We start from the raw sequence: 18375 nt of genomic DNA on the forward strand, positions 1-18375 counted from the left end.
CAAGGTACAAGTTAATGTAAGAAGTTATATAAGTAACTCGTACGAAGCGACCTAAAAACAGGTCGGAACAAAAATAGAGTTGCAAAAGTAACTTAACGAAGGCCTACTCGAAGTCGGACCTGCGAAAGAAAACCGACAAACAAAAACTCAAAAATTAAAGTACAATAGGCATTACCACCGCAAAAGGAACTACACTAAAGAGTTATGAGCATTGCTTAATAAAGGCCGACTACTCGAAGTCAGAACTATGAAAAGAAAACTAATAACTCAAAATTTAACAAAGTTGCTAAGACCTAAAAGTTGAGCAAACTGTGTTCAACTACAAAAACATAAACTCCATTTCAAAAGTAGAAGTCACAAAATGCTTGAGCCCGACCTATAAAAGGATCAGGACTCAAGCAGGGGCACTGTTTATACCCTGGCCCAAAATACAAAAGCTAGCTAAAAGGGGCACCTAAAAGGGTGGTCTTTACCGCATACTCGACCTCCTTAAAGAGGTCGGTCACACTTCAAAAGGGTAGCTTATGCTTATCTAAATAACTGCCTTCCCAAATCTCTTCAACTATCTCTATCTTTCGTGAAAAATAGATCCTAACAAACTCCCAAGATAAAGGGAACGATTATCCATCAATAAAGATGGAACTACTCTAACAAAGGTAGTTATCTACTCTACTATAAATACAATGGCACCCCCAGGTATAATTCACGTTCTACTATACTAAAAACCTGCTTAAAATCCCTGCTAACTTAAGTATCGGAGTCTCTTGCAGGTACCACCCCCACCTCGTCACGAGGAACTCGGACAGGCGGCACTACGACACCAAAGAGGTCGGACGCTGCCATCACAAGGGACCTGGACCTCACGTTCAGGTCCAAATCAACGTTTCAGGTAACTCTCGGAACACCTACCATATCTCTTAGTATGACAAAGTAAAAAATTAATCTATTACAAATCTAAATGTTATTTAAATTTTTTAATAAATTATTATATATAAAATTAAATTCAAACTTTTCATATTTATTTAAATAGACGAGTGAGTTTAATTATTTAAATTGGTTGAATTCATGATATTTATTTTTTATTTTTATTGAGTGGTGTAATAATTTTTGTGGTATTTTATTGCCATAGACTATATTTTTATATTTGATATTCACAAATTGTATCAATATTTAATAAACAAAAAAACAAAAAATTATAAAATAATAAAAAAAATACGCTTTTTGAATTGAATTAAGCATCAAAGTAAATAAATTTCAGAGGCTTGCACTGAACTAAAATAAAACAAAATTAAGTTGAACAAATTAATTTAGACTAGATCATACCGAATTTTAAATGAAACATAATAGAACTAAATCAAATCAAATTAAAACAAGTCAAACCAATCCAAACAAAACTAATCCGATTAGTCTAAGTCTAACTAGCTCAACCAAATCCAATTGAACAATGTTGAATTGAATTGAAATCAAATCACATTGCATTAAAGTGAATGAGATTGGATTAACCAAACTTAGTAAGATTATGGCAAATGTTAATATCCTCTAAATAAAGTATACATAAAATAAGATTTAAATTTCTAATACTTGTTTAAATAGATAAGTGAGATAATTATTCTAATTAATTTAAATTGGTTAATATTTTATTCTTTTAAGTTTTAATTGTTCTTTTAAACATATCAAAAATGCTATATATATAGTTAGCATAATTTATTGACTTTAACTAGTAAATACTAAATAGTCAATAATATTTAAATATATTGTCCAAAAATATAGTACTAAACTATTAACTAAAAATGTTAGACTCTTGACTAAAAATGTTGATTAATATAAATTAAAATTGCTGGCCCAAACTGTTCTCTGTGACATAAGAATAAAGTAGATAGTTAAAATTCGTTTAGTTGATAAAATGCTTTCTATGTAAGAAATAATTAAAAATAACCCCCAAACAAGATATATGTATCAAAAGTTTAAAACGAGAGCTGAGCTCATTTTGTTTTTCCCTCTAACTGTAATACATTATTTATTATTATTATTATTATTATTATTATTATTATTATTATTCACATTAATTTATGACAGATAAATTAGTAGACACATTATTTTATTAAATATACTCGTATAGTCTAAATTATTTTTTACGCTAATATATTTTTTTTTACCTCTAAACTGCATTATTTGGCACATATTTTTGGTGACTGAAAAATAAAAGAAAAAAAGACAAAAGAAAAAAAAAAGAGATACAAGGAGTTAAAGAGATTTCTAAAACTAACGTAGCATCAAAATTTTTAAGAAGAGCATTGCAATGTTGTTGGGAGGTTCTAACTACGAACTTTTTTTTTTTTAATATTGTATTACTAGAGGTGAAATCCTTCATTATGAACCAAACTGTGTGTTAAATACAATTATGGTCATTTACAAAACGTCAATGACGTTTTGTGTTTTTTCAATTAAAATAATATTTTTCTAACAAAATGTCAGTGATGTTTTGTGTTTTAATAATTAAAATAATTTTTTTTATTACAAAACGTCAGTGACATTTTGTGCTACTATCACAACATTGTAAAACACTAAAATCATCAAATATTTTTGTATTTCACATTAAAATTATCCATATATAAAAATTTTAGCCTCTAGCTACTCTATATACTCATTCAAGTTCTACGACATTCGCTTCTCCAAGCACCAAGGTGAAATGTACCTCTCATTTCTCTGCTAAGTAATTTTTGAATGCGCAATGCCAAATCTGCATCATTCCTTATTTCTGATTTTGGTTCTCTTTGATATGCAATAAATACATCCGTTGAATCAGTTTCAGAGACGATTACTTTTGGGAATACTTGGACATTGAGTCCAATAATAGACCTCGTGTGCCGTTTGGGTTGGTTACTTTTTGCAATATAAACAAATCAAAATTCTTTTGTTTTTGGATCGTTACTATTACGCTTAGCAAAAAGATTGGCATATTCATTCTTAATACTTCACATTTAACACACGGAAAAAGTTTTAAAAAGACAAAGCAATTTGCCAAATAAACAAATAAAAAATAATAATAAAAACATTTAAGCGTGGCCACCAGCTCATCCGACCGTAGCGTGGACTTACACAGACAGCCTCCGATATCTCTCTTTTTTGTTATTATTAAAAAAATATGCTCACTACTAATTAATTAATTAATTATTGTAAGTATAATTTTAGATTCTCTCCATAACAGCACAGGTAATAAAAATTGAAAACCATTAACTAAACAAATATATTAATCTTCTTTTAAATATAAGAAAATGAAAATAATTTGAACCTTTGAGGAGTGGGAAAAAACAAGGAAGCAATAATAATTTGAGGTATCTGAAGAGACAAAGAAAGAAAACTGATAAATGGAACCCTATCTTTCTTAACATCACCAATAACATAACCCTCTCTCTGTCTCTTTTTGATTTTGACATCAACGAACACGCCACACAGATATGTGGGTTACAATAATACTCTTTTTATTCTCATCTTCATTTTCATTTTCATTATAATTTATTATATTATATCATATCATATCATACCATCTTCACAAATTCAATTTCATAATTCATACACTCAGACAAAAAAAAAAAAAAAATGAGTGGTCAAGTTTCTCAAACTCAATCCAGGAAGAGCAGACGCTCCTCCTCCACCGCCTCCAGAAAATCCGAGAACGGCGGAACCTCCTCCAAACCTCCGTCTCCACCTCCGCCGCAACCGTACGTCGATACTGTTCCATCATATATCGTTTTCGCATTATTATTATTTTTATTTGGAAACGTTTTTAATTCAATTATTTATTTATGATAATAGGGGGGATGGTGGAGAAAGGACGGTTAAGAAGTTGCGGTTGTCGAAGGCGCTGACGATTCCCGATGGGACAACTGTCTACGACGCCTGCCGGAGAATGGCAGCCCGCCGCGTTAACGCCGTCTTGCTCACTGATTCCAATGCTCTCCTCTCCGGAATTCTCACTGACAAGGTTTGGAGTTAGTTTTACTTCTTACCAAATCAATTCTAGAAGGTAGAATCCAAAGATAATGAAGTTATAGTTATGTGTGATTGGTTCTGCTTTTGTAGGTTTGAATTTATGTAGAATTAATTGATTTTGATTTGAATTAATAGGGTAGTTCCTTTAAAAGTGATCGGACACAAGGTAAAGTTATATAAATAAATAAATAAATCACTTCTCGGAAGATTGAATTTAAAGACTAAATCAGTTCTGGCAATGTAACTGGACATGCATAGTGAAAAAACAATTCTACCCACCCCAAACATGTTTCCAACTTATTTATTTGTAAGGCTTTTTAAGGTATCGAGTGGCTGAGTGAAAGCTTATATATATATATATATGTATTAAAGCAGCCTGCCACACAAGCATCTTATGTAAACAAAGGGTGTAATGTGACAGCTTAACCTGATAATTGCATCAATGGTTGATACCACACCACAGTTTGAACCTTTGACGTCGGAGACAACTCAATAGTTGCTCCAATGCTTTTCTCCATATATATTAGATTGACAAAGTTAAGTTTTTTTTCTTATATTATTTTTTGTATGTGATTTGCAAAGCTTGTTTATGCTGTGGATAGGATGTGGCTAGTAGAGTTATTGCGGAGGGGCTGGTGCCAGAGCAAACACCGGTCTCCAAAGTTATGACACGCACTCCTATATTTGTCACTTCTGATACACTCGCCATCGAAGCTCTTCAGAAGATGGTCCAAGGTTAGTGTCTTATAGTTTCTTTATCCTTAGTATTGGGCATTAGACAATGGTTTAAAGTTCCAGAGGAAGTTGCTAGAAATTAGAAAATGCTACTGATGCCTACCACAATTTCTGTTACTGGCTTAGCTGCTGACATTCAAAGCCATATTTAAGTTTCCAAAACTAGGATAATCTTTGTGGTGGTTTTGACTTTTTGCTGTTCCTAGAATGAATTAGTTTCTTATAGACCTTTAGATTCATCATGGTAATCGTATATTATCAATTGTAATTAAGTCTCTACCTTTTATGGAACACTTTGAGGTACAAGACTCTTATGGCCATTTGATTTTGTCTCAGAAGTAAGAACTAAGTATAAATTTTGTTACTGTTTACTGAGGATATAATCAATCTTTATGGTTTTGGAATTTGGTTGTTCATTAAGTGTGATATTTCTGACATGGGAGTACAAAAAATATACACCCTAGGATATGAACTATATGAATGAGAATGACTATCTAGTATCTAGTATCTATTATCCTTTGCACTATTATTTGCATCTATATTTTGGTTGCTATTTGACAATAATTGTACACAAGAAAAGGGTTTCATATGTTAGCTTTGACAATGACTGTAGACAACTAGATATAATGTATTTGTTATTACTTATTAACATATTCCAGAGTCAGTCCGGTTCCATTTGCTAGTGTAGTGTTGCTTGGTCAAAAGAAGTTGTTTCAGATGTTTGGTTGGTAAGAGGGTATGCTTTTTAAATGTGAGCATAGTTGTTTTCTTTGTTACATCTTTTAGGAGCCATGTCTGAAGTGTCTAGTAGGAGCAATAGTAAATAGGTAAGACGTGATGATCCATTGCAGTGGCATATCTAAGTCATTGAATTGGATGATAGCTTATTGCCTTCAAACTGATAACATTTCATAAAATTTGCAGACATGGATTGAAAAATTGATTAACTATTTTTTCCATTTGGCAATTCTTGCTGTCACTTAAATTAATCAAATTTCTGTCCTAAAGTCATGTGGTCTAGTCCTTCCTGCTCCTCGTAAGTCGTATCGTGGATCTCAGTATGTTTTCTTACTATTTGTGTACCCTTGATTTTGATAATCATGTAGTATATGAGTAAGGATTTCATTAGTTTCTCACATCTTGTTTGCTGGAGTCATGACATGCAAAGCAATCTGTTGAGGGAGATATAAATTGATTTCTCAAACTGAATAGGTAAATTCAGGCACTTGCCTGTTGTGGAAAATGGTGAAGTCATTGCCATGCTGGATATCACCAAATGTCTATACGATGCCATATCTAGGATGGAGAAGGCAGCTCAGCAAGGGAGTGCCATTGCAGCTGCAGTTGAGGGGGTGGAGTTGCAAAGGGGTAGTAATGGATCTGGTTGGTAACTATACATACATCTTTTAATACTAGTTGTATATGAATTCTTCGATTCATTTTGCTTGCTGCAATGTATTCCCTTGGGTTTTTTTTGGTGAGTTTGGAGTTGGAGGAGGAAGAAAATGGAGGACTTGTAGTATAAAATTTACACTACAAGCCTTCCCTTCTCCACTTCCCTTAATGTTTATAGGAGAACTGCCACAGTTGAATTCGTAGTTGTACTGTTGATTTTTTTTTTTTTGAATATGGAATTTATCTTTCTGGTTTACTAGTTAGATGATTTGATTATTTCGAACTGTTTGCTGTTTTCTTTTCTATTTATGTTTAGCAAGTTATCTCTCTCAAGATGTACTTCCTCATTCCCCACTATTTTTTTCCAAGTAAAATATATTTTGAACATTTACAATTCAATCATCAACTTTAACCATTGATTATATTTATATAAAAATTTTTTTCCTGCCTCAAAATTTGTTTCATTGGTTATCACTTATCATGGTTTTTGAAATTTGATTTTTTCTTTGTTAGTTCTACTTCCTAATCTCAATTTTACGCTTCCTGTAGTGATTTCAAAAGCGTTGAATGTTCTCTTTCTATCTCTTTTTCTATAATAATGGTAACTTTCTGTTTCAATTATCATCATTTTTTCAGCTGCAAGTGCTTTCATAGAAACATTGAGGGAGCGCATGTTTAAGCCTTCCTTGTCAACTATAGTTGGTGAAAATTCAAAGTAATCTCCGCATCATTGTTCTTTGTGCTTTTACAGATTTCTAAAAAACGTTGATTTGCTCACATATAATAGTCTTACAACATTCTGTAGCATTGTGTTTCCAGGGTTGCTATTGTATCATCATCAGATCCTGTCCAAGTAGCTGCAAAAAAGATGCGGGAGTTGCGTGTCAATTCAGCTGTGATTGCAAATGAAACCAAGCTTCAAGGGATACTTACGTAAGATCCTTTTTTAAGGATTTGTTCTCCTTGAATGAGATACAAGAAATGGATTTAGATTTTTTTTTTTGCATAATAGTAGCTTTATTGTCCTTCCATATATTAGAACTGGATTTTTGACTTCTTTGTATTTAGGTATTTAGCTTTTTGCATAATGATCTATATCTTATCTTTTCATAATATATTGTTCTGTAAATATCACATACAGTTCCAAGGACATCCTTATGCGTGTTGTGGCTCAAAATCTTGCTCCTGACACCACTCCAGTAGAAAAGGTTGTTCTGTTTTCTTTGGGTTTAAAGTAACTATACTGAAAGTTCTGTCAAAATATATATATATATATATATATAATAAAAGTGGTTTATTCTGAGATACTATTTCCTCAAGCTGATGGGTACACATTGCTCGGTATTAGGAGCTGATTTGCTTTTCTTCTTCATTATTCCCTTTGTCACTTATTTTTTATTAGGTAATGACTTCAAACCCTGAACATGCATCATTAGAGACAACAATTCTTGATGCACTCCATATGATGCATGATGGGAAGTTCTTACATCTTCCAGTGGTGGACAAAGGTAAATTTGCTTTTTCAAATGCATACATAATCTCTCTACTCTTTTTCCTTTTTTTTGGCATCGAGTATTATTTGTTTTTTGCAGACGGCAACATTGCTGCTTGTTTGGATGTTTTGCAAATAACAACTGCTGCAATTTCTCTGGTAAATTTTATGTTTTAAATACTCGTAAAATGTTGAATAATGGACTACTCTGTTATCAAGCATCAATTTTAACTCCTTAGCTTTTAACTTTTGAAGAAAATTTTTTCTACCCTCTACTTGGATGGCATATCTTATAATTTTTCCCGCTGAAAGGATTATTCTGGAGTTTGTCTTAAATTCTTCAAATTTTGTCTTTCTTTTTTTGTTCCTAATTAAATGATAAAAGTTGTCTACATATATTATCCAACTGTGTTTTCCGTAGTCATTGAATTTGATTGAAGGAATTGAAGTATTGATAAAGTATTTGTGCCTTCTAGATGCAATGGTATTCATGTATATGATTGTTTCCATCTATATTTGGACTATTGCTGAATGTTAGCTGTTACCCTTCCCCGAACGATCAGAATATTGCTGCAAGTTAGCTTTTCATTATTCTTCTTGCATATTTTCTTGATAATTCTTTTTGGAACTGTTGGCTATGTACTTACCTGACATACAGTGAATATTGTTTATTAAGCTTTGTATACACCTTTGTATCTAAATTTGCTATTATCATGCAGATTGTGGTGTCTTGTTACTAAGCTATTTATATGTAATTTGTAGGTTGAAAGTAGCTCTGGAACTGTAAATGATATGGCAAACTCAATTATGCAAAAATTTTGGGACTCAGCTTTAGCGCTAGAGCCACCAGATGATTATGACACTCAGAGGTACTTTGGTTGTAGCTATTTTACTTCAGTATACAATTTTTTTTGGCCATTTAACAAGCATTTATGTTTGGTCGCAGTGAAGTTTCCGGGATAATGAATTCAGATGGAGCAGATACTGCAAAGTCTACATACCAAACTGTAGGTCATGGAAATTCATTTACTTTTAAATTTGAGGATCCTAATGGTCGAGTGCATCGAGTCACCTGTGGTGAGTGACATCTTGGAAAAGCATTGCTAGTACATCATTTGTCTTATCGAAAATTAGCCTTCAGCTTCTTGTGGATAAACGTTAATGTTGTAATTTTTCTTTCCTACCTATTCTTTTATTCTTGGAAAAACTTTGTATCACCTCTCCCTTTTCTGTAGGAGCGGAAAATCTAGATGAGCTTGTATCTGCTATCATGGAAAGGGTCAGTAATAATGACAGATCACGCCCCGTAATTTTGGTATGTCTTCTTCTAGTTCAGGTCTCTTCCTTTTGATTGTAAGCTCATGTATTTATTATGTTGCTTGTTTTTTCTTTCCTTCTAGTATGATGACGATGAAGGTGATAAAATTGTTATTGCAAACGATAGTGATCTCGTTTCTGCTGTCAGCTATGCTCGATCTGCAGGACTGAAGGTGAAGATTATGCTTTTACAAGCTATTGTCTCGGTTTCCATGGTTTAATTCTTATTTGGTGTATGCATTTAAGCATCTTTATATTTCAGGCCTTGAAGTTGGATTTGGAGTTTACAGATTCAGCTAAACCCGTGACACCACAGTCTGCAATAGCCATGACCACAACCACAGCTACGAGACGGAAAACAGAAGGCGGCATGTTGTCCATTCGCTCGAGTATTTTTGCAGGTGCTGTTGTTCTAACGAGCATTGGCGTGGTGGCTTACTTGAAGCGCTCAAATCAGTGATTTCTTCACCAGTTGGAAAACACAACAGGCAGTAAAAATCATACTGTATAAACTCCTTAGCTTTATTGTCACTTAAATCTTCATTCATTGCAGCAAGGTGATGTGAAAGTTCTCCTTTACTATATTTTGTAGTTGTTTTAGCCAATGTCTTGTGAGGGTTGTTTGGTTTTGCATATATTTTTAAGAGATATGTTACGTGTACGTATTAAGTGTCAGACATTGTGTCGACTCATTTCTCGTAGATGGGATGTGAGACGGCACGACGTTTAACACGTAATACGTTACATGGAACACTTTTCTATTTCTGACTCCAATGTAATTGTTAGTTACCTGTTACCACTTCTGCTTGCAAGTGAAAATATGTAAAGATAAAACCGTGGCATGAATACTCAAATGTCATAGTATTCAACACTTGCAATTCCTGAAATATGTGAACTAACATCATTGAGGATTATAATTATCCTCCAAGTTTTGTGATCGGTGTATTACCATGTAATGTAGGCAGAGTTTTTCGTTCATTTTTTTTCTCCAGTTATAGAATATGCAATGGTAGATCTTAAAAAAAAGTAGCTTGCACACACTAAGTATAAATAAATCTTTTTTATTTATCAAATGAAGTGCTTCTGTCCAAAAAACTATATCAAATGAGGTCTTAATTTTTTTATTTATTTTTATGACACAATTCTAAAAAGAAGAATGTAAGAGGGTCATCAAAATTTATTGTTTTTGACTATGAGTTAATTATTAATATTTTAAAATATAGAATAAAATATATTATTGAATTATTAAATTAAAACTAAAAAAATTAGACTAAAATAATTATTTTGATGAACAAGTAAGTAAAAAATAATAAATTTTGATAATTTTTTAATATTTCTCTTTCTAAAAATAGTAAAATACCAATAAGGCTCAAGCTAAAAACTTTAAATAAGAATAATGTAACTGCAATTGCTATAAAGATGAATTTTAACAATAGGAATAGAATTTAAGTTTATTTAGAATAATAATAGTATTTTAAAACTCTATTTAAAAAGTGACGATAAAAACTAAAATTTATTCAAATTATTAAAAATAAAATTAACTCAAATTAGATATTAAAAATATCTCTCAGTTTTAAGGAAAGAGACCTGAAAAAATAAGAACATATATAAAACTTGGATGGCTATGTGTTAAATGGAGGAAGAGCAGCTTGTGATGGGATCCTAAGGACTCTGATAGAAGATTGATAGCTTGTTTTAATGCTAATTTGGACGGCGGAACAGTGACGAAAGCGGAGCTTTGGGGAATTAGCTTTGAATATTGGTTGCTCTCATCTGATTATTAAAGTGGATTCGGTTGTTGCAGTGAAATTTTGCCTCCACGGGGGAATTGACTTACATGCTACTAGGAGTGGCAAACGGGCCTAAACCTGTCGGGCCGGCCCGCGTAACCCGCCAAAAGATGGGTCGGGCTGGAAAATTGGAACCGGCAAATAACAAAAGCCCGTCTAACCCGCACCGCTTAAACCGCGGGTTTTAGTGGGCTTTAGCTTTGGCGGGGCGGGGCGGGCTTCCCCGCCGGGCTTAGTATTTTTTTGGCAAGGGGTATTTTTACAATTTTTTTTTGTCAAAACCCAACTTCTCCCAACCCAACTTACAAGAGAGAAAATGAAAATTGAGTGTTTTGGATTATGTTTATTTTGTTTTAGAGACAATATTTATAATTATGTTTTGAATTATGTTTATTTTGCTTTGGGAACAATATTTATAATTACAAAGACTTTAATGTTTGTGAATATAAAAATTATAATTTGTTTATACTTTTAGAAATTATAATAGTTAAAAGTAAAAAAATATAAGAGATTTTTTTATGCCTTTATATATATTATTTAATAATTAAAAGTAAAAAAAAAAATATTTGGCGGGTTTAGCCCGCCAACCCGCCGTTAGGCGAGGCGGGTTGGAATTCTGGGACCGCTTTACTAGGCGGAGCGGGGCGGAATGGGGCGGGCTTCCCCGCTTGCCACCCCTACATGCTACTAGATCATTAGTCTTGGCTATCAGAAACAGATGCAACAGGCTTACTAGTTGGAATATTCATCATCAATTTCGAGAAACAAATACTTGTGTGGATAGGTTGGCTCACTTTGGTCATAGTCTTTCGTCCGACTATCATATCTTTTTCAATTTGCCTTCTTGTATTTCCTTAGTTTTTCATGCTGATTTTATAGGTACTACTCTCCCTAGAGTAGTCTCTATTTAGTTTTCTTGTTTTCTTTCGGCGTTTTTGTCCCGATGTTCATCAAAAAAATAATAACATGTCAATTTTACACTAAACTTTATATTATATGGCTAATAAAAATTTATCGACAACTTAATATTTTACTAACCTCATTAGAAAAGCAATTCACATATGATGTTGTACTCTATGTTTTACATTTTATTTCAAATATAAAAATATAGTTAATAAATTAGTTAACAGATAAAATAAATATATAAATATATTTAAAATACAAATCCTAGGAAACACAAATTTTTAAAGTTTTAAGTTCAAATGAAAAAAATTAACAGATTTTAAAAAAAAGTGCCTTCTTAACTATAACTGAGATGTATTAAACATAATAGAGATCTTATGCAATAAAAGTTGTTACTTAATTTATAAAAAAAATTATCTTAGCAAAATTTAAATAATTAAATAATATCTTTATTTAGTTTAATAAATTTAAATTATTTTTTTTAAATTTTAATTTATGAACAAATAATTAAAAAATTAAAAACTTAAGTAAATAATAATTTATGATTTAAAAGAGTAATATATAAATAACTTAAAATTTAAAAAATAATAATGTAAACAAATAATTTAAAATTTTAAAAATAATTACTTAAGTAAAACAATCTAAAATTTAAAAAATAACAACTTAAATAAAACAACCTAAGCAAATAATTTAAAATTTAAAAGTAACAATCTAAGTAAATAATAATTTATAATTCTAAAAATTTTTAGTGACGACACCTAAGTAAATAAATCCTCAAATTCAACGTATGAGCGCCATGTCAACATATGAGCTCCCCATTTATATTACTTTTTTATTATTATTATTATTATTATTATGAGCTTCCTATTTGTATTATTATAGAGATAGAGATTATAGAGATAAAGATATAAAGATAAAAGATAAAGATTTTTTTTTGGTGACTAGATAAAGATAAAGATAGAGATTAAATTTAATAATCAAATTAAATATTAAAATATTTCACAAAATTCTCGGGTTATAAGTATGTTGATCCGGAGAGAGCGAGTGGGACGTGTAATTAGTTAGTAACGTTGAGAAGAAGCGAGATTTGGCGCCACTCACGCTTTCTTTCGTTTTATTCACTCACTCACTAGGTACCTTCTCTACTCCTCTCTGCTACTAATGGAATTGATTTCTCGTTTTTTCTTCATATTCTCAGTAATTCCTTTTGATACGATTTTCTACTTGTAGGTCGGTTATTAGGGCTATGGATTTTCAGTAATAAGTTACAAAGAATGATACATCGTTTTGTTTCTTTTTTTTTTTAGTTTTCTGAATTTTTCTGTTTTCATCGAACAGCGATAATGGAAGAAGGGAAGGGAAGAAGCGAGAGCGGTCCAAATCCAAGAGTTAACGGTACTAGTTTCTCTATTAACGATCCGGAAAATCAAAGAGCAAAGAAATTGTGGACAGTTGATAATGTGAAGGCAATGCGGTTCAAATCGTTAGCGGCTGCGAAATCATTCTACAGGTTGTATGCTGCGGCCACAGGGTTTGAGGTTCAAAAGCAAGGCAGTTTTCGGGGCGTGGGCGGTCAAGTCATCATGAGAAGATGGGTTTGTAACAGAGGAGGTTGTTGTAAGAAGAAGAAGAATCTAGAAAAGGCTAAGCACTCAATTCGAGCCGATTGTCCTGCTGCGTTCTGCGTTAGCTTGGGCTATGCTAGTCGCAGGTGGTTGGTAAGGGAGTTTGTGGCCGAGCATACACACGAGTTGGGATTCAAATTATTCCCCCAAATTTATCAACCTATTGAAGTAGAAGATTATTTAACAAGTCTAAAGGATTCAAGCACTTCCTACAGATCTTATATCACAATTGAGGATGCAGAAGCTGCAATTTCTTATTTAACAGAGAAGAAGGATTCAGAGCCTCGGCTTTTCTATGAAGTAAACTATGTCAATGCTAGTTTAGCTCGGATTTTCTTTGCAGACTCTATGGCTCAGTTGGATTGTTCATGCTTTGGGGACGTGGTTGCAGTTTATAGGACTAATTCAAGTGATCTGCACTTTGTCATATTGTTTAGTCTCAACCATCATCATCAAACAACTATACTTGGATGCGCAATCCTCGGCGAAGAAACTGTTGAGGCATACACATGGATGTTTCAAAAATTTCTTGATCTAATGCAGGGTTGCATGCCATTATCTATTGTGACTGATGGTAACAAAGCTTTAGGTGAAGCTATTAAGTCTGTGTTGCCAGAATCACGCCATCGCCTATGTACATGGCATCTTGAGAAAATTGCTTCTTCTATTGTTGATAATCCATCCTTTCTAGCTGATTTCAAAGCGTTGATGCTGGATTTTCTTTCGCTGAATGATTTTGAGCTGAAATGGAAGGCAATGGTTGATAATTACAAATTATCTGAAAATCCATGGATACTGGAGATGTATAGGAAACGTCATGAGTGGGCAGAGACTTATTTGAGGGGACATTTCTGGGCCGGACTGCGAAGCACAAAAGTATGCCAAGTTCTTGATGGAAATCTGAGCAGGCTTTCACTACATGAACTAAAACTCAATCAAGTTCTCAGTCTGTATGACAGTGTTGTTATGAAAATCCGGATCAACGAGGGGAAGGCTGATTATGATTCTAAATATTCAAAATTCGCTCCCTCAACCTCTCTTGTGAAAATGGAGAAACAGGCTTTTGATATATTTACAAGAGAGTCTTATCAAAGGTTTCTTTCAGAGATGCAGATGGAGATGCATCTGGTTGCTTTAGAAATAGATTATGATGATCCACCCTGCCGCAAATATAAATTGGCGAAAATTGATCATGAGGACTTAGCATATGAAGTTATGTTCAATCCTTGTGGTCTAACTATTGAATGCTCATGCTTGAAGTTTGAGACATTTGGATTCCCTTGCAGTCATATCTTTCATGTATTGAAATCTGAGGGATTCAAAGACGTACCTCATAATCTCATGCACCAAAGATGGACAAAATCAGCAAAGTCAACAGCCCAATTTTGGAGGAATTACTTGCCTCCGGTGTCTGTTGATGTTGTCGCCGGAATGATGAGTTATGGTAGGGTGGTGTGTTCCTCTTCCCCAATGCTTTACTTGGGAACACAGTCAGAGGAGGCCTTTAAGATTGTGTCCAGCTGCTTTGTGAAGCTGAAGGGTGAATTGGATAGACAGGAAAATAGTGTTCTTGATGTGCAAGATAACAAGGATACTTCTTCATCATCAGATTGGAAAATTGAACAAAGTGGATTATCGGATTACATTAACTATCCATACTTTGAGTATGTACGAGTAATCGATATGATTTTTTTCTTGTTTTCTTTTCTTTTTCTGTCACATATTTCTGACTTGTAGTTTTATTTGCATTTTGACATCTTTGAAGACAATTTCGGCTATGTATTAAAGCTTTCTATGGTGTTATTTGTCTGCTAGACTAGTAGTTTTTTATTTTCTTGGCAAATATGTGTGAACTTTTGCATGGTGGCATCCAGATCCTTTTCTACTCTTTGTGGTGCGCTCTCCAAATAGTGATATTTCTAATACATTTTTTTAAATAAGTTTATTTTAATTTGCTTGATATATAAATTTTTACATAGAGCTTTTATTATGGGCCTTATGGTATTTTTTTTTTTTTGTTAAAATAAGGATGTGACCTGTTTTAAAAGGTGTAAATTAAAAAAGACGGAAAAAAGAACATAGATAAAGAATAATATTGACATCATTTCTCTAGAATTAAACGAGATATATTGAAAAAAAAAAAAACAATAAACTCAACTATATAATTTGTTTTATATATATGTTAGAGGCCCGTTTTGTTTCTTCAGTTAATAACTTTACTGAAACTTCAGTTATATAAATATAGATGGATAAAAAGGTGGAATTTAACTTGAATGTCTCCTTGATATAAATTTATTTTATAAGGATAATATACTATTATGTAAGGTGTTTGCGAGCTAACTATTAGTTAATTTCGCAGAATTTTCTCGATTTATTATATCTTCAAAAACGGTATTTGTAATATGATGATTATCAATAGATGAGGCTTTTTCATAAAGTAAATATTTGATCATTAACAAGTAAAAATTATTATCTTATAATAATACTCCCTAAACGTCCGTGGTATAAATATTTCATTGGTTTCTCATACTTTCCGTTAGAGATATAATCATTAGTGTTATCTTTTTCTATTAGTTAAAGCTTTTGAGATGAATGGTGTTATAATATAGTGTTAGGGTACTAAATCCGAAAAGTTAAGAGTTCGATTCTTAGTGAATCCCAAAACTAGTTTAAACTTTTGGAAAGATATTTATTATTATCTCTAATATTCCCTAAACCTTCATTGTATACATTGTATTCTCGTATTTTCCCTTATATTAAATAGTAGGTAAATATTTCTCTTTCGAAGCGCGTGCCAACCAAACTAGATAAGGATCCATTTTTAATTTGCTGCTTGCATTGTTTGTAATAATATAAAGTAAAAATAAATTTGCATTTTTTTTTTAATTTATCCTTAGGTTATTATCATAATGTTGTTATCAAACTCAATTTTGGTTTCACAAGTTCATGAACTTCACTTAGATCTTATGATCATATGCAAAGAATGAAACAGAATTCTAATCACACTGCGTTAGGATTTCATGATGAAAATATGATAATCAATTGAAATATAAGGATACATTCATATATAATGACTAGGTTCTACTTGCCTTATTATATGGCGTAGAAACCACAATAATGTTGAACATAATATTATTAAAAGAACTCAAATTAAAGCATTTTTAATGCAAGCTTAATACTTAGGAGGTGGAGGTGAAGTGTAGAGATCGGCTTGCTTTGGTGGAGGCGGTGAAGAGTTGTAAATGTAAGGAGGAGGAGGTGAAGGTGAAGGTGAAGGTGGCGGTGGAGACTTTTAAATATATGGTGGAGGCGGCGGTGACTTGTAAAAATACGGAGGATGTGGTGAAGGTGATGGAGGAGGTGGAGACTTGTAGACATATGGTGGTGGTGGTGATGGAGATGGAGGTGGTGGTGATTTATAGATATAGGGAGGTGGTGGTGATGGGGATGGTGGTGGAGGAGACTTGTAGAAATATGGAGGTGGTGGTGAAGGTGATGGAGGAGGTGGAGACTTGTAAATATATGGTGGAGGTGGTGAAGGTGATGGTGGGGGTGGAGACTTAAAATAATAGGGAGGAGGTGGAGAGGGATAGGGAGGAGGAGGAGATTTGTTGATATATGGAGGTGGTGGAGAAGGAGAAGGTGGAGGAGGAGACTTATAATAATATGGAGGAGGTGGTGGAGACTTGTAAATATATGAAGATGGAGGAGGAGGAGACTTATATATATAGGGTGGGTGAGGTTCATGTGCGGGTGGCGCCGCCTGTGGAGGTGGGTGGTAGGGAGAGTTGCGGCCTCCATAATAAGGAGTGTCATCATCAGAAGCAACATTGATAGCAATAAAGCAAAATGCTAATGCATAAATGAGTGGAGGCAAGTGCCTCCATTTCATTGATGAGGTTCCCATGTTAAGTAGTGTTAAACCCTATTTAGTTCTTTTTCCCTTAATACAAGACTATGTATTTAGGGTTTATTTTTGTTGCTTGGCATAGCAAGTGAGGATTGTAACCCTTTATATAGTGCAAGCATCCAATACCTTGTTGACTTATAACAATTATTTGTTAATTTCATTAATACACTGCCTTCTTCCTATTAGGTTTCTTTTTGATGTGGCTTCCATAAAACAAAGTTGAAAGTTCAAATTTTCCACAAATGGTGGATATATTGGAAATAACAAAGTCAAGGTTATTACTTATTAGAGAGGGTTGGTGATAGCATACGCACGTCTCAACTCTCAAGAACCAGTTTTTCAGATTTGATCAAATTGTACTATATACTTAAAGCACCGAATCATATGGAGGAGTAAACATACATTTAATTTCTCAAATTAATTAGTTGCATATGTATCTAGATTATTCAAGAGTAGTATTATTTCTGATCTCTTCGGGCACTCCAAAGAATGAAACAGCTGCTTATCAAAGTCAATGACTAATATGTCTTTTTAATTTCTCTATACTTTGATATATTTGTTCTTTGATCCATATTTAGCAATATATATTTCTGGATTATAAAAACGCGTTATTAGTGTTATAACATAGGTGCAACTAGATATCTTTTAAATATTATAATTTATCAGTATTTTTTAATATTAATTTAAAAAAATTAAAACAAATATGTCCAAATAGATTTATTATTATTTTTTAATTAAAAAACAAAATTAAAAAAACAGAATAATCAAATTAAAATTCAAAATTTTATATTTAAATCTTCTCAACATTAACATATTCTAAATAAAATCCTAAATATTCTTTTAAACACAGATTTTAATTAGTCATCTCTCCTCTGCAGTAATCAAAGAAAACATTTCTTCCTTTAAAACTAAAAACCTAGAAATACAGCACCTTCCATCCTCGTCGCGTTCGTCTTCTCTAGTGCCGTGCACCCCCCTCCCCCCGCGATGAGCTCCTCCTGCGAAGAATTTCTCCATCGGCGACGCGCAGTTCCATCAGCGACCCACAACTACCCCGCACGCCTCCTCCGTCCCGGTCTCCTCCACCGTCGCGATCCTTTTCTGACTATGATAATTCTGTTTGCACAACTATGTATGATTGGGAGTTTTGTAATATAAATATAATTTGGATATGCTAAATCCTAATTTTTACTATTCTGTTGATCTCGAATTTAA

The 18375-nt window shown here is 32.9% G+C and overlaps 2 protein-coding genes and 1 pseudogene across 2 annotated transcripts; 2 read left to right on the forward strand and 1 right to left on the reverse strand.

Moving 5' to 3' along the window:
* The first annotated feature begins 3296 nt into the window (after positions 1-3296).
* LOC107612771 (CBS domain-containing protein CBSCBSPB3) lies at positions 3297-9910 on the forward strand. Its single transcript, XM_016314509.2, has 14 exons — positions 3297-3722; positions 3817-3985; positions 4596-4728; positions 5941-6111; positions 6760-6838; positions 6943-7056; positions 7265-7331; positions 7526-7631; positions 7716-7774; positions 8378-8484; positions 8562-8692; positions 8851-8930; positions 9016-9105; positions 9195-9910. The coding sequence occupies exons 1-14, from the start codon at positions 3601-3603 to the stop codon at positions 9390-9392; spliced, it is 1626 nt and encodes a 541-aa protein (XP_016169995.2). The 5' UTR covers positions 3297-3600; the 3' UTR covers positions 9393-9910.
* A 3058-nt stretch (positions 9911-12968) lies between these two features.
* Positions 12969-15019, forward strand: LOC107611742 (protein FAR1-RELATED SEQUENCE 5-like). Its single transcript, XM_021110113.2, has one exon. It carries the CDS (start codon positions 12969-12971, stop codon positions 14985-14987), a length of 2019 nt encoding a protein of 672 aa, XP_020965772.1. The 3' UTR covers positions 14988-15019.
* A 1403-nt stretch (positions 15020-16422) lies between these two features.
* On the reverse strand, positions 16423-17142 carry LOC148550061 (uncharacterized; annotated as a pseudogene).
* Between the last annotated feature and the right edge of the window lie 1233 nt (positions 17143-18375).

Source organism: Arachis ipaensis, chromosome B8, assembly GCF_059453495.1.
Source record: "Arachis ipaensis isolate K30076 ecotype BB chromosome B8, ASM5945349v1, whole genome shotgun sequence".
Taxonomy (NCBI): domain Eukaryota; kingdom Viridiplantae; phylum Streptophyta; class Magnoliopsida; order Fabales; family Fabaceae; genus Arachis; species Arachis ipaensis.